The 23,289-nt window shown below is 49.8% G+C and overlaps 1 protein-coding gene across 2 annotated transcripts in view; it reads right to left on the reverse strand.

Annotated features, from left to right (window-relative positions):
- The window catches only part of LOC134948838 (relaxin receptor 1-like), a 493,409-nt gene that overhangs the window by 70,213 nt on the left and 399,907 nt on the right, over nt 1-23,289 (reverse strand). For both annotated transcript variants that reach the window (XM_063937087.1, XM_063937086.1), the window contains one exon: nt 3,971-4,042. In XM_063937087.1, the coding sequence (XP_063793157.1) occupies nt 3,971-4,042 (72 nt within the window). The remainder of the gene's footprint in view (nt 1-3,970; nt 4,043-23,289) is intronic.

The raw sequence follows: 23,289 nt of genomic DNA on the forward strand, positions 1-23,289 counted from the left end.
TATAAGGCAGAATCTCCATGTGCCTTTTAAATGCAGCATGACCTGTCCACTGCCGGGTTTCTACTACCCTCCTTGCAGAATGGACATTGCATTAATTCTGGATGCCAGCCGGCAAATATCCCTCTGTGCATCCTTTATATATAAGACAACGTCTTAAATATGCTCAATGTTAGCAAATATTATTATCCCTGTCTTAGCGTATTAATATTATCTGACAGGGTGTCAGACCACGCTGCAGCAGCACTATTTATGCTGAGGCAATTGCAGGTTTCAGTATATAACCTGAGTGTGTAAATACAGACTTCAGGATCGCCTCCTGCTTTTTATCAGCAGGTTCCTTCAAGGTGGCCGTATCCTAAGACGGCAGTGCCACCTTTTGACAAACGTGTGAGCGCCTTATCCACCCTAAGGGATATCTCCCAACGTGACCTATCCTCTGGCGGGAAAGGGTACGCCATCAGTAACTTTTTAGAAATAACCAGTTTCTTATCGGGGGAAACCACGCTTCTTTACACACTTCATTCATTCATCTGATGGGGGAACAAAACAGTGGCTGTTTTTTCTCCCCAAAAATAAAACCCCTTTTATGTGGTACTTGGGTTTATGTCAGAAAATGCATAACACATTTTTCATTGCCGAGATCATGTAACGGATGTTCCTAGTGGATTGTGTATATGTCTCAACCTCGTCGACACTGGAGTCAGACTCCGTGTCGACATCTGTGTCTGCCATCTGAGGTAACGGGCGTTGTTTTGAGCCCCTGATGGCCTTTGAGACGCCTGGGCAGACGCGGGCTGAGAAGCCGGCTGTCCCACAGCTGTTACGTCATCCAGCCTTTTATGTAAGGAGTTGACACTGTCGGTTAATACCTTCCACCTATCCATCCACTCTGGTGTCGGCCCCACAGGGGGCGACATCCCATTTATCGGCCTCTGCTCCGCCTCCACGTAACCTTCCTCATCCAACATGTCGACACAGTCGTACCGACACACCGCACACACACAGGGAATGCTCTGACTGAGGACAGGACCCCACAAAGTCCTTTGGGGAGACCGAGAGAGAGTATGCCAGCACACACCAGAGCGCTATATAATGCAGGGATTAACACTATAACTGAGTGATTTTTCCCCAAATAGCTGCTTGTATACATATATTGCGCCTAAATTTAGTGCCCCCCCCTCTCTTTTTAACCCTTTGAGCCTGAAAACTACAGGGGAGAGCCTGGGGAGCTGTCTTCCAGCTGCACTGTGAAGAGAAAATGGCGCCAGTGTGCTGAGGGAGAAGCCCCGCCCCCTTTTCGGCGGACTTTCTCCCGCTTTTTCTGTGATACTGGCAGGGGTAATTTTACATCTATATAGCCTCTGGGACTATATATGATGTATATTTTGCCAGCCAAGGTGTTATTTATTGCCCTCAGGGCGCCCCCCCCCAGCGCCCTGCACCCATCAGTGACCGAAGTGTGAGGTGTACATGAGGAGCAATGGCGCACAGCTGCAGTGCTGTGCGCTACCTTGGTGAAGACCGAAGTCTTCTGCCGCCGATTTTCCGGACCTTCTTCGTGCTTCTGGCTCTGTAAGGGGGACGGCGGCGAGGCTCCGGGATCGAACACCAAGGTCGGGTCCTGCGGTCGATCCCTCTGGAGCTAATGGTGTCCAGTAGCCTAAGAAGCCCAAACTACCACCTGTTAGGTAGGTTCGCTTCTTCTCCCCTTAGTCCCTCGCTGCAGTGAGTCTGTTGCCAGCAGGTCTCACTGTAAAATAAAAAACCTAAATATACTTTCTTTCTAGGTGCTCAGGAGAGCCCCTAGTGTGCATCCAGCTCAGCCGGGCACAGAAATCTAACTGAGGTCTGGAGGAGGGTCTTAGTGGGAGGAGCCAGTGCACACCAGGTAGTCCTAAAGCTTTCTTTAGTTGTGCCCAGTCTCCTGCGGAGCCGCTAATCCCCATGGTCCTTACGGAGTCCCAGCATCCACTTAGGACGTTAGAGAAAAGTAACTACAGGGCTGGTCTTGTTCTGCACAAAATGTGTTTGCAGCCGCTCTGCTGCACAGGCGTTCGCACTCCTGCAAAGCGAAAATACACTCCCCCGTGGGCGGCGACTATGCGTTTCCATGGCTGCTAAAAGTAACTAGCAAGCGATCAACTCGGAATGAGGGCCATTATCCATCACAACTTTATCACTTTTTAAGGCTTAATACATTTGGGTCTATGTACTAAACCTTCGAAAGATATAAAGTGAACGGAGATAAAGTAACATCCAAACAGTTCCTAACTGTCATTTTTCAAAAACAGCCCGTAACATGGCAGTTAGGAGCTGATTAGCTGGTACTTTATCTCCATCCACTTTATCTCTCTACAAGACTAAGGGATCTATTTATTAAAATTATTTTTACTAAAATAATGTGAAAAGGGTGTGAAAACACCCTTTTTCACATTATTTTAGTATCACCTGAATGTATTAAAGGGCATTTGGAGCAGTTTTCATGAAAAACTGCTCCAAACCCTTTAATTCACTTTTTTTTAGTAACCCACATTGCAATCCCCATACTTATAACGGAAAATGTCATGTGGCCGAATTTACAAAAAAAAAAATGTGAAAAAATACCGTAGTGTGCCCTGTGATAAACTCGCCAGCTTAGTCTGGCGAGATCACAGGGCAGCACTGCGAAAAGCACCGTTTTGCCCCTGGCAGAGAAAGCTGAGCGGGGACCCGGCAGAGTGATCAGCTATGAGTGTCCAATGGACACACAAGCTGATCACCGTGTAAAAATAAAAAATAAAAATTACAAAAAAACAAAAAACCATACCCACCTGTCCAGGGAGCCGGTTTCCGCTGCCGGGCGCTGGGTCCCCCATGTGCTGTAAAGTGACCCCGATGCAGTAAAGTGATGCTGCAAAGTGGCAGCGCACTTTACAGCACCGGGGGTCACCGCAGCGCACAGAATCCGGCGCCAGGCAGCCCAGCAGGAACAGCACGGACTGGCTCCCTGGACTGGTGAGTATATTGATCTTCTGGGGGAGGGTCTGCGGCACGCGCGGGTAGTCGCAACGGGGGGTCGACCGAGCAGCGGCGGTAGTGCCGATTTTGGCGGGGGCGGCGCATGCGCAGCAGGACATCGGGGTATTTTTTCCAAAAAATACCCCGATGAGGCTGCGGAGTATCATCACAGGGACAGAGCTTGACCGCAAGCTCTGTCCCTACACACGATAATTGATACATCCCTGCGATGTAGTCAATTATCGCAGTGCGAGTTGGGGCGATTTTATCACCTGTCATCCGCATCCTGGATGCGGATGGTGATAAATAGGCCCCTTAGTACAAATACCACAAAATACTAACCAACCAGCTCCTAGCTGTCATTTTTCCATCACAGTGATGTGCGGTGAGGTGAATGGCTGGGGAGGCACACATGAGGATGGGACTGATTGCTGGGAGCCTGTCTCACCCTCTACTCACTGTAACTCTCGCCTCACTACACTATGCTACAGTGTGTATTGAGTTTTCTACCTGCATTCCTGTGTCTTCTCTTGCTGCTGGTGATTGAGCTCCGACTACAGTGCGCTTCCTGGTCACATAACACATCCAAGTGTCCATCAGGGCACAATGCACACCCCCACACTCAGAGGCATACCTCTTTTAGCTCCCTTTCTGTGTAACATTACTGCCCATGGTGTGGCCCCGCCCCCAGCTCTGCAAAGCAGTGTCTGACTGTAGAACCGAGGCAGGGGTGTTGCTGCCTCATCTCTCGTCTCCCTGCATCTCCAGGGATCGCCACAAAGCTGGTGAGTGCAAGCTATAAAAAGGATTACAATAATGAGGCGTTTGAAAGAGGGTATGACAGAGGAGACTCTGCCTACCCTTACTGCACATCCTTGTTACCTGCTATATGTAAGGCACAGGCTCATTCACATTGACAACTTTCTCATCCACGTGTGGAATGGGGAAAGGGCTGTTTGAGGGCAACACTTACAGTTGTTGAAGTTCTTGCAGGTTGCTGAATAATGGCAGAGGCAGGTTCACAATCTGGTTGACAGAAAGGTCTCTTAAGGGAAAAGACAAAATAATAAAAGATTAAGTATGTCACGAGAGAATACATTTGTAATAGGGTAATCATAATGTTATCTGAAGCAAATTTAGTTTGAGATTAAGCTATCGCTGGAATGTAGTGTACTCTTGGGCCTGTATAACCTTCTACAACTCTAATGTGCCATCTCTTTTGCGTTTTGCTGCCCATTGCCTGCATCACATGGGAGCTGGCAGAAGTCTGAGCTTGGGTTAAACAAACCAAAATGTGTAAAATGAAAAACCACCCGAATAAAACTGACCATACTGTGATATAATCTACAATATTCAGGACCTCCCCCAATGTCACAGCATGTGTAGTCTTAAAATCCCCATCTTTGACCACACATCTTCTATTTTGTGGAGAAGGATCAGCCAATAGCTAGCTAGCTTCAGCTCAGGTTGCAGTGTTCCGACCACTCACAGGTTTTGTTTTTCATACTGTATATAATAGTGGGAGAATCATCAGCCAAATGTAATAGGATCTGAGTTTTCAAAATGTGCGAGTTTAGCGCTAAACTCGCACAATTTGTAAACTCAACCAATGTAATAGAGTCCAAGAACATACAAATGCCCATGTTTTTAGGACTTTCACAACTCTAATGATTTAAACTCGCATCCAGATGTTTTCCATAAGAAAACATACAACTCGGTCACTGTAATAGGGTGCGAACTTTAAACTCTCACACAAAACCTTACCAAAAACTTGCCTATAAATAGACTAGCGTTTTATAGGCGAGTTCGGCAGAGGCATGCACAGATCAGTGAGATCTGTGCGTGCTTCTGTCTGAGAAAGTTTACACATAGTCAAAAAATATTTTTAAAAAATAGATGTGCTGTCCCCAACATCCCCCAAAGCATAACCAACCCATGGCTCTTTGAGCCGGTCCTGGTTGAAATAGGACAGGGAAACAAATGGCTGAGGTCCCCCTGTATTTTAACAACCAGCACCATGCTCTTGGACCAGTCCTGGTTCCCAAAAGATGGCGGAAAAAAGAATTAGGAGACCCCCTTTATTTTTGTAACCAGACTGACTAGCTGCTGGGGTGGGGGAGGGGGACCGGGGCACCAGGACCAATATAAACGTTTCCCCAGTAATTTTTATAAACAGGACCAGTCCATGAGCCCAGTGCTGGTTGTTAAAATAAAGGGAGACTTCAGTAATTTTTCCCCCTATATTTTATTTTTAACCAGGACCGTCTCAAACGGTGCGAGGCTGGTTATGCTTTTTTTTTTTTTTTGGGTGTGTGTGCATGTACATGTGATAAGGAATATAGATTGTAAGCTCCACTGGGGCAAGGACTGATGTGAATGGCCAAATATTCTCTGTAAAGCGCTTCGGAATGTTTGCGCTACATAAATAACTGGTAATAAATAATAAAATAAATAAATTAGTGTCCCCTATTCATACTGTACAACATTAGAGTGCTCTCCAGATTCTAATTATGTCAATTACAGTGTCCCTGTTCATATTAATCCACACTATAGTGCCTCCATTTCATATTGTGCCACATTAAAATGCCCAGTTCTTATTATGTAACATTGTAGTTCCCTCCACATTACAATGTGCAGATCAGATAATGAGACATTACAGTGGCCTCCAGTTCATATTGTGAATCATTACAGTGGCCTCCCGTTCATATTGTGACACATTACAGTGGCCTCCAGTTCATGTTGTGACACTTCATGTTGTGACACATTATAGTGACCTCCAGTTCATATTGTGAGACATTACAGTGGCCTCCAGGTCATATTGTGACACATTACAGTGGCCTCCAGTTCATATTGTGACACATTACAGTGGCCTCCAGGTAATATTGTGACACATTACAGTGGCATCCAGTTCATATTGTGACACATTACAGTGGCATCCAGTTCATATTGTGACACATTACAGTGGCCTCCAGTTCATATTGTGACACATTACAGTGCCCTCCAGTTCATATTGTGACACATTACAGTGGCCTCCAGTTCATATTGTGACACACTACAGTGCTATCCAGTTCATATTGTGAGACATTACAGTGGCCTCCAGTTCAAATTATGCCACATTACAATGCCGCCTTACCATTCTAACATCCACTACACACTCGTCTCACTGAAAATGTAATGTCACACAATTCAGGCAGGGCAATGGATCAGACCCAGTTGCTTAGCAAGCAAATCTGGGATATTGGTATGCAACTTTATAAGCTGGGTTCAGGTCCCCCTAAGCCTCTGGGAGCCATAGCAATGGCACCCTTACACCTACTATAGCAAAAGGGCAAGTAACCTTGCTTCCATTTTGCAATACATGTGGTTATTTTTTGCATGTAGTGTAAATACTGTCTGCTTTTGCATGTAGCCTACAAATACTGGGCAGCTTTATTATTACACAGCAATTTGATTTGATTTGTGTTTGGACATGCCCCTTTCACATCTAAAGCCCCCCATACATCTGCAATCGGCTGGGGCAATTTGCCAATTTGCATATGATTATATAAACCTACAATGTATATTCAGACCAAAAATCGATTGGGATTGTTAAATCAGGTTGTCCAACATGTTGGATTTCACAGATCAATTGGGGCTGTATATTGCTAGTGCATGGTAACAATCAGCAGATTTGCAGACCGTTTCTAGTAAACTGATGAGCCTTTTGTTATGCACACCAGTGCCTGCAGGAAAGTACTGGTGTCAGGACTGTTATGCACTCCAGTGCCTGCAGGAATGTACTGGTGTTTGAACTGTTATGCAAAACAAATGGACTCACAGACAGACTAGGGAATATGACATAACGTACACAGAAGGTGGTAGGGTAACAAAATACACACAACGTGAACAGAGAAGCCCAGAGGCTAAGGAACTGGGTATCTCCCTTGTATTAGAACTGCTCAGATGTGAAAAGCAAGATGTTGTGTTTTAATACATAGAAAACCCGAAATGCTGTTGCTAAGGGCAACAGCAAAACCCTAAAGGGTTACCAACGGGTGTGGCAGTAAACTCCTTGGTCAGAGATGGAATGATAGACACAAGGAGATTCTCCACAATCCTAATTCTCACTTGCAGTGCACAGGTTCGGTTTACTGCCACTAAACTGACCCCTGACACCTAGCACAGTGAGACAGGATTAGACAGGCAAGTCTTAGAATACAGCCGCAAACTTGCTAAGTTCACAGAGTAGTAACAGAACCCCAGCAAGCTAAACGACTGACTCCAGTCTTACTGCTAGGTCTGGATTGGCAGAGTGTAATACCAAATCCCCAGGCCTATTTGCAGTAAGCAACAAACAAATACAAAGCTACACAGTACTGGCTAACTTTCAGAAACTGACTAACCAACAAAGATTCAGCAGCATCTGCTTACCCTGAAAAGAGGCCTTATAAAGCAGGTGCTGTCCACGCCCCACTCAGACCTCACAGACTGTGAGCACAAAAACCAGCACCGGATCCCCTGCCATGCACAGAGCCTATAACCACTGCACAGCAAAAGACCCGAACCGGAGTATCAGCTGCGCTCAGGTTACTCCGCTAGCACTTGTCTCCCGGTTGCCATGACGACGTGGCAGCACAGGGCAGGAGACCCTAACAGTACCCCCCCTCTGACGAGGGGTCAAAGAACCCCTACCACCGGGTTTATCGGGGAACTGCGAGAAGAAAGAGCGTATCAGTCTGGGGGCATGAAGATCACAACTGCGCACCCACGACCGCTCCTCCGGGCCATACCCCTTCCAGTGCACCAAAAATGACAGCCGACCCCGAACCACCTTGGAGTCAAGAATCCTTTCAACAACAAACTCCCTCTGGCCACGTATCAGAAGAGGGGAAGGTCTTCCACTGGAAGAAGGATTACTAATCACCCGTTTTAAAAGGGAACAATGAAATGTTTTATTGATACCCAAAGAACGGGGCAGATCTAACTGAAATGCCACCGGATTGATAACCCTGGTGATCTTATAAGGGCCGATGAACCGGGGGCCTAACTTATGAGATGGCTGTCTCAACTTCAAATTCTTGGTAGACAACCAGACGAAGTCTCCTAATTTGAAGCTGCAGGGTCTTTTCCGCTTATCAAAAACCCTTTTGGTCACTAATGACACAGACACAAGGGCTTTCTTCACTTTCCGCCAAATACCTCTAAGGACCGAAACCACAGAGGAACCACCAGGCGTGGAGTCCAGGGGGTCAAAAGAATTGGCCTTAGGATGATGCCCATACACACAAAGGAAGGGAGAGATCCCTGTAGCAGAGTGAGCCGCGTTGTTATAGGCAAACTCCGCCATGGACAGATGAGCAACCCAGTCAGTCTGACACTTGGAGACATAACACCTGAGGAACTGCTCCAAGGACTGGTTCACCCTTTCAGTCTGCCCATTAGACTGCGGATGGTAGCCCGACGACAAGCTGACAGAAATCTGGAGATCGGAACAAAATGCCCTCCAGAATTTGGCCACAAACTGGGATCCGCGGTCAGAGACCACATCAAGTGGCAACCCGTGGAGACGCACAACATGCAGCATAAATAATTCAGACAGGCGTCTGGCCGATGGCAGCCCAACCAGTGGAACGAAGTGCGCCATCTTCGAAAACCTGTCAACGACAACCCAGATGGCTGTCATCCCCGAGGATTTGGGCAAGTCCACCACAAAATCCATTGAAATGTGGGTCCATGGCTTAGATGGGATAGAGAGTGGATGTAGTGGGCCAACAGGAACCCCTCTAGGAGTCTTATTTCGGGCACAGATGTCACATGCCCGAACCCACTGATCCACATCCTTAGCCACCGAGGGCCACCACACCGCCCTAGATAGCAACTCCCGAGTTCTGGCAATACCCGGGTGACCTGCAGACTTCTTGGCATGGAATTCCAGGAACACTCGCTGTCTTAACCTAGGAGGCACAAACAAAAGACCTACCGGAAGGTCTGGAGGAGCCTGCTCCTGTGCTCTAAGGACTAATGATAAGAGGTCCTGGGTAATGCCCACTTTAATACATGATGGGGAAACAATGGGCAACGGCTCCTCGGTGGTCTCCTGGATTGGAGCAAAACTCCGCGAGAGCGCATCAGCCTTGATGTTTTTTGACCCAGGGCGATATGTTATCAAAAAATTAAAGCGAGCAAAAAACAAAGCCCATCGTGCCTGCCTGGCATTGAGACGCTTCGCTGACTCTAAATATGCCAGATTCTTATGGTCAGTGAGAATTGAGACCACAAACTTAGCCCCCTCAAGCCAGTGTCTCCACTCCTCGAGTGCATCCTTAATAGCCAACAATTCCCGGTTACCCACGTCATAATTCATCTCGGCAGGCGAAAATTTACGGGAAAAGTAAGCACAGGGATGAAGGCGATTATCTGACACTCCCATCTGAGAAAGCACTGCCCCAATACCCATCTCAGAGGCATCCACCTCCACCACAAAAGGACGCTCTGGATCTGGGTGTCGCAGCACCTTGGCCGAAACAAATGCCCTTTTGAGACGGGCAAAAGCCGCTTTAGCCTCACAAGACCAGTGAGCAACATCCGCCCCTTTCTTAGTGAGTGCCACCAAGGGCGCCACTATAGACGAAAATCCAGCGATAAATCGTCTATAAAAATTCGCAAAGCCCAGGAAACGCTGAAGCGCCTTCAAACTAGTGGGCTGCACCCAATCCAGGACTGCCTGTACCTTGGAACCCTCCATTTGGAAACCTTCTGGGGAGATAATATATCCTAGAAATGCGATTTGCTGAACTTCAAATTCGCACTTCTCCAGCTTCGCCCCAAGCCGGTGGTCTCTGAGTTTCTGGAGGACTAAGCGTACATGCTTCCGATGTTCCTCCAGGGAATGGGAGAAGATTAGGATGTCATCTAAGTATACAACTAAGAATCTATCCAAATATTCCCTGAGCACATCATTCATGAAATCCTGGAAGACTGCCGGGGCATTACAGAGCCCAAAAGGCATCACCAAATATTCATAATGCCCCGAGTGGGTATTAAAGGCAGTCTTCCATTCATCCCCCTCTCTTATTCGGATTAGATAGTACGCACCGCGTAGGTCAATCTTAGAAAAAATGGTGGCAGTACGAAGCTGGTCAAACAAGACCGAAATGAGAGGCAGTGGGTATGAGTTTTTAATCGTGATACGGTTCAATTCCCTGAAGTCGATGCAGGGTCGCAACGAACCGTCCTTTTTACCCACGAAGAAGAACCCCGACCCAACTGGAGACTGTGAAGGTCTGATAAATCCCTTAGCCAAGTTCTCCTGAATGTACTCTGCCATAGCCTGAGTCTCAGGACGTGACAGGGAGTACAACCTGCTCTTGGGAAGCTTAGCATTTGGCAACAAATCAATGGCACAGTCATAGGAGCGATGGGGAGGTAGTACCTCTGCAACTTTTTTGGAGAACACGTCCGCAAAATCTGCATAACACCCTGGCAATCCTGGCAAACTTAGCTGCGAGAACCTGACTGGAAGGCTCAAGCAACTCCTGAAACAATCAGTACTCCAACTAAGAATCTCCCCAGAGACCCAGTCAAATTGAGGATTGTGGGCCCTTAACCAGGGTAACCCCAACACCAATGGGGCAAAAGTACAGACAGTCACATAAAAGGACAATTTTTCAGAGTGTGTGGCTCCAATAAACAAAGAAATCTGGCTAGTGCAAGAGGTAATTTTACCTTGGGATAATGGTTCCCCGTTTAACCCACAAATCTCAATTTCCGATGCCAAGGGTACTAAGGGAACAGAGTGTTTCAGGGCGAATTGGCGGTCCATAAAAACCCCGTCGGCCCCACTGTCCACAAAGGCCTCAGTCTTGACAGTTTGACCGAGGATCTTCAAAGTCACCGGAATGATAAAAGTCTTCTTGGGAAATTCTGACTTCTGGCCTGACAGGATATTTCCCATCACCCTCAGGCCCTGAAGTTTTCCGGCTTTTCTGGGCATGATACTACCACATGACCTTTATTCCCACAGTACAAACACAACCCCTGCTGTCTCCTCCGCATCTTCTCACGCGAGGAGAGGCGGGTAGCCCCAATCTGCATAGGCTCCTCGGAAAATTCCTCAGAGTCTGAGGTTCCCTTGGGAAGGAAGGAAATCTCAGTCTCCCTTTCAAGCCTACGCTCTCTCAGCCGTCTATCCACCCGGATGGATAACTGCATGAGCTGATCCAAGCTATCAGGCAAGGGATGTTGTACCAGTTGGTCCTTTATCTGGTTAGAAAGACCTCTTCGGTACTGGTGTCTCAGGGCTGGGTCATTCCACTGGGTATCATGGGCCAACCTCCAAAACTCCGTACAGTAAACCTCAACTGGCCTTCGCCCTTGCTTAAGGATCGAAATCTGAGCCTCGGCTGAGGCCGTCTTGTCAGGGTCATCATACAACATGCCCAGTGCCGTAAAAAAAGCATCAACACTTTTAAGCGACGGACAGTCAGGCTGCAACCCATATGCCCAGACCTGTGGGTCTCCTTGTAGCAAGGAAATCACTATGCCCACCCGCTGAATCTCCGACCGAGAATGTACTGGTGTTTGAACTGTTATGCAAAACAAATGGACTCACAGACAGACTAGGGAATATGACATAACGTACACAGAAGGTGGTAGGGTAACAAAATACACACAACGTGAACAGAGAAGCCCAGAGGCTAAGGAACTGGGTATCTCCCTTGTATTAGAACTGCTCAGATGTGAAAAGCAAGATGTTGTGTTTTAATACATAGAAAACCCGAAATGCTGTTGCTAAGGGCAACAGCAAAACCCTAAAGGGTTACCAACGGGTGTGGCAGTAAACTCCTTGGTCAGAGATGGAATGATAGACACAAGGAGATTCTCCACAATCCTAATTCTCACTTGCAGTGCACAGGTTCGGTTTACTGCCACTAAACTGACCCCTGACACCTAGCACAGTGAGACAGGATTAGACAGGCAAGTCTTAGAATACAGCCGCAAACTTGCTAAGTTCACAGAGTAGTAACAGAACCCCAGCAAGCTAAACGACTGACTCCAGTCTTACTGCTAGGTCTGGATTGGCAGAGTGTAATGCCAAATCCCCAGGCCTATTTGCAGTAAGCAACAAACAAATACAAAGCTACACAGTACTGGCTAACTTTCAGAAACTGACTAACCAACAAAGATTCAGCAGCATCTGCTTACCCTGAAAAGAGGCCTTATAAAGCAGGTGCTGTCCACGCCCCACTCAGACCTCACAGACTGTGAGCACAAAAACCAGCACCGGATCCCCTGCCATGCACAGAGCCTATAACCACTGCACAGCAAAAGACCCGAACCGGAGTATCAGCTGCGCTCAGGTTACTCCGCTAGCACTTGTCTCCCGGTTGCCATGACGACGTGGCAGCACAGGGCAGGAGACTCTAACACCTTTCAAGAGAATACATAGGATATACCGGCTGTCTGGATGCCGGCTGTCAGTATCCCGACAGCGGCATCCCGACAGCCAGCATACCAGCAGAGAGTGCAGCGAGTCCTCTCGTAGGCTCACTGCGCTCGCCACGCATCGGGCCTGGTGTGGGAATACGGGGCAGCAGTCAACATTTAGCCGCCTGTCAGGATTCTGGCATCGGGATCCTGGACGCAGAGTTCCCGACAGGTGGTATATTAACCACGTACCCTTTCAAGACTGTCAGGTCTGTATTTGCTGAAAATTATCTGCATATCACTGACAAATATCTAATGTATGGGTGCAGATTGGTGGATTGGGGAATCCATACATTTTTAAAAAATATCAATCTGCAATTTTTTTTTTTTTTGTGAGTGCTGATATATGGGGGCATTCACTCTGGGTGCAGGGTGCTTATCAGTGAGGAGGGAGGTAGTGTCACTCTGGGTGCAGGGTGCTGATCAGTGAGGAGGGAGGTAGTGTCACTGTAGGTGGAGGGTGCTGATCAGTGAGGAGGGAGGTAGTGTCACTCTAGGTGGAGGGTGCTGATCAGTGAGGAGGGAGGAAGTGTCACTGTAGGTGCAGGATGCTGATCAGTGAGGAGGGAGATAGTGTCACTCTAGGTGCAGGGTGCTAATTAGTGAGGATGGAGGAAGTGTCACTCTAGGTGGAGGGTGCTGATCAGTGAGGAGTGAGATAGTGTCACTGTATGTGCAGGATGCTGATCAGTGAGGAGGGAGATAGTCTCACTCTAGGTGCAGGGTGCTAATCAGTGAGGATGGAGGAAGTGGCACTCTAGGTCGAGGGTGCTGATCAGTGAGGATGGAGGAAGTGTCACTCTAGGTGGAGGGTGCTGATCAGTGAGGAGGGAGGAAGTGTCACTGTAGGTGCAGGGTGCTAATCAGTAAGGAGGGAGGAAGTGTCACTCTAGGTGCAGGGTGATGATCAGTGAGGAGTGAGGAAGTGTCACTCTAGGTGGATAGTGCTGATCAGTGAGGAGGCAGGTAGTGTCACTCTAGGTGCAGGGTGCTGATCAGTGAGGAGGGAGGAAGTTTCACTCTAGGTGGATGGTGCTGATCAGTGAGGAGGGAGATAGTGTCACTCTAAGTGCAGGGTGCTGATCAGTGAGGAGCGAGATTAAGTGCAGGGTGCTAATCAGTGAGGAGAGAGGAAATGTCACTCTAGGTGCAGGGTGCTAATCAGTAAGGAGGGAGGAAGTGTCACTCTAGGTGCAGGATGCTGATCAGTGAGGAGGGAGATAGTGTCACTCTAGGTGCAGGGCGCTGATCAGTGAGTAGGGAGATTGGGTCACTCTAATAGCAGGGTGCTGATCAGTGAGGAGGGAGATTAAGTGCAGGATGCTGATCAATGAGGAGGGAGGAAGTGTCACTCTAGGTGCAGGGTGCTGATCAGTGAGGAGGGAGGTTAAGTCACTCTAGGTGCAGGGTACTGATCAGTGAGGAGGGAGGTTAAGTGCAAGGTGCTGATCAGTGAGGAGGGAGATAGTGTCACTCTGGGTGCAGGGTGCTGATCAGTGAGGAAGGAGATAGTGTCACTCTAGTTGCAGGGTGCTAATCAGTGAGGAGAGAGGAAGTGTCACTCTAGGTGAAGGGTGCTAATCAGTGAGGATGGAGGAAGTGTCACTCTAGGTGAAGGGTGCTGATCAGTGAGGAGGGAGGAAGTGTCACTCTAGGTGGAGGGTGCTAATCAATGAGGAGGGACTAAGTGTCACAGTAGGTGCACACTGCACAGTGCTGATCAGTGAATAGGGAGGAAGTGTCACTGTAGGTGGAGGGTACTGATCAGTGAGGAGGGAGAAAGTGTCACTCTAGGTGCAGGGTGCTAATCAGTGAGAAGGGAGGAAGTGTCACTATAGGTGGAGGGTGCTGATCAGTGAGGAGGGAGGTTAAGTCACTCGGTGCAGGGTACTGATCAGTGAGGATGGAGGAAGTGTCACTCTAGGTGGAGGGTGCTGATCAGTGAGGAGGGAGGAAGTGTCACTATAGGTGGATGGTGCTGATCAGTGAGGAGGGAGGAAGTGTCACTCTAGGTGCAGGGTGCTGGTCAGTGAGGAGGGAGATAGTGTCACTCTAAGTGCAGGATGCTGATCAGTGAGGAGGGAGATTAAGTGCAGGGTGCTGATCAGTGAGGAGGGAGATAGTGTCACTCTAGGTGCAGGGTGCTGATCAGTGAGGAGGGAGATAGTATCACTCTAGGTGCAGGGTGCTGATCAGTGAGGAGGGATATAGTGTCATTTTAGGTGCAGGGTGCTGATCAGTGAGGAGGGAGGTTAAGTGCAAGGTGCTGATCAGTGAGGAAGGAGATAGTGTCACTCTGGGTGCAAGGTGCTGATCAGTGAGGAGGGAGATAGTGTCACTCTAGGTGGAGGGTGCTGATCAATGAGGAGGGAGATAGTATCACTTTAGGTGCAGCGTGCTAATCAGTTAGGAGGGAGGAAGTGTCACTCTAGGTGGAGGGTGCTAATCAGTGAGGAGGGAGATAATGTCACTGTAGGTGCAGGGTGCTGATCAGTGAGGAGGGAGGAAGTGTCACTCTAGGTGGAGAGTGCTGATCAGTGAGGAGGGAGATAGTGTCACTCTAGGTGCAGGATGCTAATCATTGAGAAGGGAGGAAGTGTCACTCTAGGTGGAGGGTGCTGATCAGTGAGGAGGGAGGAAGTGTCATTGTAGGTGCAGGGTGCTGGTCAGTGAGGAGGAAGATAGTGTCACTCTAGGTGCAGGGTGCTGATCAGTGAGGAGGGAGATTAAGTGCAGGATGCTGATCAGTGAGGAGGGAGATAGTGTCACTCTAGGTGCAGGGTGCTGATCAGTAAGGAGGGAGATAGTGTCACTCTGCGTTTAGGGTGCTGATCAGTGAGGAGGACGAAAGTGTCACTCTAGGTGGAAGGTGCTGATCAATGAGGAGGGAAATAGTGTCAGTCTAGGTGCAGAGTGCTAATCAGTGAGGAGGGAGGAATTGTCACTCTAGGTGGAGAGTGCTAATAAGTGAGGAGAGAGGAAGTGTCATTCTAGGTGGAGGGTGCTAATCAGTGAGGATGGAGGAAGTGTCATTCTAGGTGGAGGGTGCTGATCAGTGAGGAGGGAGGAAGTGTCACTCTAGGTGGATGGTGCTGATCAGTGAGGAGGGAGGAAGTGTCACTCTAGGTGCAGGGTGCTAATCAGTGAGGAAGAAGATAGTGTCACTCTAGGTGCAGGGTGCTAATCAGTGAGGAGAGAGGAAGTGTCACTCTAGGTGGATGGTGCTAATCAGAGAGGAAGGAGATAGTATCACTCAAGGTGCAGGGTGCTAATCAGTGAGGATGGATGAAGTGGCACTCTAGGTGGAGGGTGCTGATCAGTGAGGAGGGAGGAAGTGTCACTGTAGGTGCAGGGTGCTAATCAGTGAGGATGGAGGAAATGTCACTCTAGGTGCAGGGTGCTAATCAGTGAGGAGAGAGGAAGTGTTACTCTAGGTGCAGGGTGCTGATCAGTGAGGAGGGAGGAAGTGTCACTCTAGGTGGATGGAGCTGATCAGTGAGAAGGGAGGAAGTGTCACTCTAGGTGCAGGGTGCTGGTCAGTGAGGAGGGAGATAGTGTCACTCTAGGTGCAGGGTGCTGATCAGTGAGGAGGGAGATTAAGTGCAGGAAGCTGATCAGTGAGCAGGGAGATAGTGTCACTCTAGGTGCAGGGTGCTGATCAGTGAGGAGGGAGATAGTGTCACTCTAGGTGCAGGGTGCTGATCAGTGAGGAGGGAGGTTAAGTCACTTTAGGTGCAGGGTACTGATCAGTGAGGAGGGAGGTTAAGTGCAAGGTGCTGATCAGTGAGGAGGGAGATAGTGTCACTCTGGGTGCAGGGTGCTAATCAGTGAGGAAGGAGATAGTGTCACTCTAGGTGCAGGGTGCTAATCAGTGAGGAGAGAGAAAGTGTCACTCTAGGTGGAGGGTGCTGATCAGTGAGGAGGGAGGAAGTGTCACTCTAATTGGAGGGTGCTAATCAGTGAGGAGAGAGGAAGTGTCACTCTACGTGCAGGGTGCTGATCAGTGAGGAGGGAGGAAGTTTCACTCTAGGTGGATGGTGCGGATCAGTGAGGCGGGAGGAAGTGTCACTCTAGGTGCAGGGTGCTGGTCAGTGAGGAGGGAGATAGTGTCACTCTAGGTGCAGGGTGCTAATAAGTGAGGAGAGAGGAAGTGTCATTCTAGGTGGAGGGTGCTAATCAGTGAGGATGGAGGAAGTGTCATTCTAGGTGGAGGGTGCTGATCAGTGAGGAGGGAGGAAGTGTCACTCTAGGTGGATGGTGCTGATCAGTGAGGAGGGAGGAAGTGTCACTCTAGGTGCAGGGTGCTGGTCAGTGAGGAGGGAGATAGTATCACTCTAAGTGCAGGATGCTGATCAGTGAGGAGGGAGATAGTGTCACTCTAGGTGCAGGGTGCTGATCAGTGAGGAGGGAGATAGTGTCACTCTAGGTGCAGGGTGCTGATCAGTGAGGAGGGAGATAGTGTCATTCTAGGTGGAGGGTGCTGATCAGTGAGGAGGGAGGAAGTGTCACTGTAGGTGCAGGGTGCTAATCAGTGAGGAGGGAGGAAGTGTCACTCTAGGTGCAGGGTGCTAATCAGTGAGGAGAGAGGAAGTGTCACTCTAGGTGGATGGTGCTGATCAGTGAGGAGGGAGGAAGTGTCACTCTAGGTGCAGGGTGCTGGTCTGTGAGAAGGGAGATAGTGTCACTCTAGGTGCAGGGTGCTGATCAGTGAGGAGCGAGGTTAAGTCACTCTAGGTGCAGGGTACTGATCAGTGAGGAGGGAGGTTAAGTGCAAGGTGCTGATCAGTGAGGAGGGAGATAGTGTCACTCTAGATGCAGGGTGCTGATCAGTGAGAAGGGAGGAAGTGTCACTCTAGGTGGAAGGTGCTGATCAGGGAGGAGGGATAAAGTGTCATTCTAGGTGCAGGGTGCTGGTCAGTGAGGAGGGAGATAGTGTCACTTTACGTGCAGGGTGCTAATCAGTGAGGAGGGAGGAAGTGTCACTCTAGGTGGAGGGTGCTAATCAGTGAGGAGGGAGATAATGTAACTGTAGGTGCAGGGTGCTAATCATTGAGAAGGGAGGAAGTGTCACTCTAGGTGGAGGGTGCTGATCAGTGAGGAGGGAGGAAGTGTCATTGTAGGTGCAGGGTGCTACTCAGTGAGGAGGAAGATAGTGTCACTCTAGGTGCAGGGTGCTGATCAGTGAGGAGGGAGATTAAGTGGAGGATGTTGATCAGTGTGGAGGGAGATAGCGTCACTCTAAGTGCAGGCTGCTGATCAGTGAGGAGGGAGATAGTGTCACTCTGCGTTTAGGGTGCTGATCAGTGAGGAGGGAGAAAGTGTCACTCTAGGTGGAAGGTGCTGATCAATGAGGAGGGAGATAGTGTCAGTCTAGGTGCAGGGTGCTAATCATTAAGGAGGGAGGAAGTGTCACTCTAGGTGGAGGGTGCTAATCAGTAAGCATGGAGGAAGTGTCACTAGGTGGAGGGTGCTGATCAATGAGGAGAGAGAAAGTGTCACTCTAGGTGGATGGTGCTGATCAGTGAGGAGGGAGGAAGTGTCACTCTAGGTGCAGGGTGCTGGTCAGTGAGGAGGGAGATAGTGTCACTCTAGGTGCAGGGTGCTGATCAGTGAGGAGCGAGGTTAAGTCACTCTAGGTGCAGGGTACTGATCAGTGAGGAGGGAGGTAAAGTGCAAGGTGCTGATCAGTGAGGAGGGAGATAATGTCACTCTGGGTGCAGGGTGCTTATCAGTGAGGAAGGAGATAGTGTCACTCTAGGTGCAGGGTGCTAATTATTGAGGAGGGAGGAAGTGTCACTCTAGGTGCAGGGTGCTAATCAGTGAGGAGGGAGGAAGTGTCACTCTAGGTGGAGGGTGCTAATCAGTGAGTATCTAGGAAGTGTCATTAGGAAGAGGGTGCTGATCAATGAGGAGGGAGGAAGTGTAACTCTAGGTGCAGGGTGCTGATCAGTGAGAATGGATGAAGTGTCACTCTAGTTGGAGGGTGCTGATCCGTGAGGAGGGAGATAGTGTCACTCTAGATGCAGGGTGCTGATCAGTGAGAAGGGAGGAAGTGTCACTCTAGGTGGAAGGTGCTGATCAGGGAGGAGGGAGATAGTGTCATTCTAGGTGCAGGGTGCTGGTCAGTGAGGAGGGAGGAAGTTTCATTCTAGGTGCAGGGTGCTGATCAGTGAGGAGGGAGATAGTGTCACTCTAGGTGGAGGGTGCCAATCAGTGAGGAGGGAGGAAGTGTCACTCTAGTGGATGGTGCTGATCAGTGAGGAGGGAGGAAGTGTCATTGTAGGTGCAGGGTGCTGGTCAGTGAGGAGGAAGATAGTGTCACTCTAGGTGCAGGGTGCTGATCAGTGAGGAGGGAGATTAAGTGCAGGATGTTGATCAGTGAGGAGGGAGATAGTGTCACTCTAGGTGCAGGGTGCTGATCAGTGAGGAGGGAGATAGTGTCACTCTAGGTGGAGGGTGCTGATCAGTGAGGAGGGAGATAGTGTCACTCTAGGTGGAGGGTGCTGATCAATGAGGAGGGAGATAGTGTCACTTTAGGTGCAGGGTGCTGATCAGTGAGAAGGGAGAAAGTGTCACTCTAGGTGGAGGGTGCTGATCAGTGAGGAGGTAGGAAGTGTCGCTCTAGGTGCAGGGTGCTAATCAATGATGAGGGAGAAAGTGTCACTCTAGGTGCAGGGTGCTGATCAGCGAGAAGGGAGGAAGTGTCACTCTAGGTGGAGGATGCTGATCAGTGAGGAGGGTGATAGTGTCACTCTAGGTGCAGGGTGCTGATCAGTGAGAAGGGAGGAAGTGTCACTCTAAGTGGAGGGTGCTGATCATTGAGGAGGGAGGAAGTGTCATTCTAGGTGCAGGGTGCTGATCAGTGAGGAGGGAGATAGTGTCACTCTAGGTGGAGGGTGCCAATCAGTGAGGAGGGAGGAAGTGTCACTCTACGTGGAGGGTGCTGATCAGTGAGGAGGGAGATAGTGTCACTCTAGGTGCAGGGTGCTGATCAGTGAGAAGGGAGGAAGTGTCACTCTAGGTGGAGAATGCTGATCAGTAAGGAGGGAGGAAGTGTCACTCTAGGTGGATCGTGCTGATCAGTGAGGAGGGAGGAAGAGTCATTCTAGGTGCAGGGTGCTGATCAGTGAGGATGGAGATAGTGTCACTCTAGGTGCAGGGTGCCAATCAGTGAGGAGGGAGGAAGTGTCACTCTAGGTGGAGGGTGCTGATCAGTGAGGAGGGAGATAGTGTCACTCTAGGTGCAGGGTGCTGATCAGTGAGAAGGGAGGAAGTGTCACTCTAGGTGCAGGGTGCCAATCAGTGAGGAGGGAGGAAGTGTCACTCTAGGTGCAGGGTGCCAATCAGTGAGGAGGGAGGAAGTGTCACTCTAGGTGGAGGGTGCTGATCAGTGAGGAGGGAGATAGTGTCACTCTAGGTGCAGGGTGCTGATCAGTGAGAAGGGAGGAAGTGTCACTCTAGGTGGAGAATGCTGATCAGTAAGGAGGGAGGAAGTGTCACTCTAAGTGGATCGTGCTGATCAGTGAGGAGGGAGGAAGAGTCATTCTAGGTGCAGGGTGCTGATCAGTGAGGATGGAGATAGTGTCACTCTAGGTGCAGGGTGCCAATCAGTGAGGAGGGAGGAAGTGTCACTCTAGGTGGAGGGTGCTGATCAGTGAGGAGGGAGATAGTGTCACTCTAGGTGCAGGGTGCTGATCAGTGAGAAGGGAGGAAGTGTCACTCTAGGTGCAGGGTGCCAATCAGTGAGGAGGGAGGAAGTGTCACTCTAGGTGGAGGGTGCTGATCAGTGAGGAGGGAGATAGTGTCACTCTAGGTGCAGGGTGCTGATCAGTGAGAAGGGAGGAAGTGTCACTCTAGGTGGAGAATGCTGATCAGTAAGGAGGGAGGAAGTGTCACTCTAGGTGGATCGTGCTGATCAGTGAGGAGGGAGGAAGAGTCATTCTAGGTGCAGGGTGCTGATCAGTGAGGATGGAGATAGTGTCACTCTAGGTGCAGGGTGCCAATCAGTGAGGAGGGAGGAAGTGTCACTCTAGGTGGAGGGTGCTGATCAGTGAGGAGGGAGATAGTGTCACTCTAGGTGCAGGGTGCTGATCAGTGAGAAGGGAGGAAGTGTCACTCTAGGTGCAGGGTGCCAATCAGTGAGGAGGTAGGAAGTGTCGCTCTAGGTGCAGGGTGCTAATCAATGATGAGGGAGGAAGTGTCACTCTAGGTGGATGGTGCTGATCAGTGAGAAGGGAGGAAGTGTCACTCTAGGTGCAGGGTGCTGGTCAGTGAGGAGGGAGATAGTGTCACTCTAGGTGCAGGGTGCTGATCAGTGAGGAGGGAGATTAAGTGCAGGAAGCTGATCAGTGAGGAGGGAGATAGTGTCACTCTAGGTGCAGGGTGCTGATCAGTGAGGAGGGAGATAGTGTCACTCTAGGTGCAGGGTGCTGATCAGTGAGGAGGGAGGTTAAGTCACTTTAGGTGCAGGGTACTGATCAGTGAGGAGGGAGGTTAAGTGCAAGGTGCTGATCAGTGAGGAGGGAGATAGTGTCACTCTGGGTGCAGGGTGCTAATCAGTGAGGAAGGAGATAGTGTCACTCTAGGTGCAGGGTGCTAATCAGTGAGGAGAGAGAAAGTGTCACTCTAGGTGGAGGGTGCTGATCAGTGAGGAGGGAGGAAGTGTCACTCTAATTGGAGGGTGCTAATCAGTGAGGAGAGAGGAAGTGTCACTCTACGTGCAGGGTGCTGATCAGTGAGGAGGGAGGAAGTTTCACTCTAGGTGGATGGTGCGGATCAGTGAGGCGGGAGGAAGTGTCACTCTAGGTGCAGGGTGCTGGTCAGTGAGGAGGGAGATAGTGTCACTCTAGGTGCAGGGTGCTAATAAGTGAGGAGAGAGGAAGTGTCATTCTAGGTGGAGGGTGCTGATCAGTGAGGCGGGAGGAAGTGTCACTCTAGGTGCAGGGTGCTGGTCAGTGAGGAGGGAGATAGTGTCACTCTAGGTGCAGGGTGCTAATAAGTGAGGATGGAGGAAGTGTCATTCTAGGTGGAGGGTGCTGATCAGTGAGGAGGGAGGAAGTGTCACTCTAGGTGGATGGTGCTGATCAGTGAGGAGGGAGGAAGTGTCACTCTAGGTGCAGGATGCTGATCAGTGAGGAGGGAGATAGTGTCACTCTAGGTGCAGGGTGCTGATCAGTGAGGAGGGAGATAGTGTCACTCTAGGTGCAGGGTGCTGATCAGTGAGGAGGGAGATAGTGTCATTCTAGGTGGAGGGTGCTGATCAGTGAGGAGGGAGGAAGTGTCACTGTAGGTGCAGGGTGCTAATCAGTGAGGAGGGAGGAAGTGTCACTCTAGGTGCAGGGTGCTAATCAGTGAGGAGAGAGGAAGTGTCACTCTAGGTGGATGGTGCTGATCAGTGAGGAGGGAGGAAGTGTCACTCTAGGTGCAGGGTGCTGGTCTGTGAGAAGGGAGATAGTGTCACTCTAGGTGCAGGGTGCTGATCAGTGAGGAGCGAGGTTAAGTCACTCTAGGTGCAGGGTACTGATCAGTGAGGAGGGAGGTTAAGTGCAAGGTGCTGATCAGTGAGGAGGGAGATAGTGTCACTCTAGATGCAGGGTGCTGATCAGTGAGAAGGGAGGAAGTGTCACTCTAGGTGGAAGGTGCTGATCAGGGAGGAGGGATAAAGTGTCATTCTAGGTGCAGGGTGCTGGTCAGTGAGGAGGGAGATAGTGTCACTTTACGTGCAGGGTGCTAATCAGTGAGGAGGGAGGAAGTGTCACTCTAGGTGGAGGGTGCTAATCAGTGAGGAGGGAGATAATGTAACTGTAGGTGCAGGGTGCTAATCATTGAGAAGGGAGGAAGTGTCACTCTAGGTGGAGGGTGCTGATCAGTGAGGAGGGAGGAAGTGTCATTGTAGGTGCAGGGTGCTACTCAGTGAGGAGGAAGATAGTGTCACTCTAGGTGCAGGGTGCTGATCAGTGAGGAGGGAGATTAAGTGGAGGATGTTGATCAGTGTGGAGGGAGATAGCGTCACTCTAAGTGCAGGCTGCTGATCAGTGAGGAGGGAGATAGTGTCACTCTGCGTTTAGGGTGCTGATCAGTGAGGAGGGAGAAAGTGTCACTCTAGGTGGAAGGTGCTGATCAATGAGGAGGGAGATAGTGTCAGTCTAGGTGCAGGGTGCTAATCATTGAGGAGGGAGGAAGTGTCACTCTAGGTGGAGGGTGCTAATCAGTAAGCATGGAGGAAGTGTCACTAGGTGGAGGGTGCTGATCAATGAGGAGAGAGAAAGTGTCACTCTAGGTGGATGGTGCTGATCAGTGAGGAGGGAGGAAGTGTCACTCTAGGTGCAGGGTGCTGGTCAGTGAGGAGGGAGATAGTGTCACTCTAGGTGCAGGGTGCTGATCAGTGAGGAGCGAGGTTAAGTCACTCTAGGTGCAGGGTACTGATCAGTGAGGAGGGAGGTAAAGTGCAAGGTGCTGATCAGTGAGGAGGGAGATAATGTCACTCTGGGTGCAGGGTGCTTATCAGTGAGGAAGGAGATAGTGTCACTCTAGGTGCAGGGTGCTAATTATTGAGGAGGGAGGAAGTGTCACTCTAGGTGCAGGGTGCTAATCAGTGAGGAGGGAGGAAGTGTCACTCTAGGTGGAGGGTGCTAATCAGTGAGTATCTAGGAAGTGTCATTAGGAAGAGGGTGCTGATCAATGAGGAGGGAGGAAGTGTAACTCTAGGTGCAGGGTGCTGATCAGTGAGAATGGATGAAGTGTCACTCTAGTTGGAGGGTGCTGATCCGTGAGGAGGGAGATAGTGTCACTCTAGATGCAGGGTGCTGATCAGTGAGAAGGGAGGAA

This window comes from Pseudophryne corroboree, chromosome 8 (assembly GCF_028390025.1).
Source record: "Pseudophryne corroboree isolate aPseCor3 chromosome 8, aPseCor3.hap2, whole genome shotgun sequence".
NCBI classification, from domain to species: Eukaryota; Metazoa; Chordata; class Amphibia; order Anura; family Myobatrachidae; genus Pseudophryne; species Pseudophryne corroboree.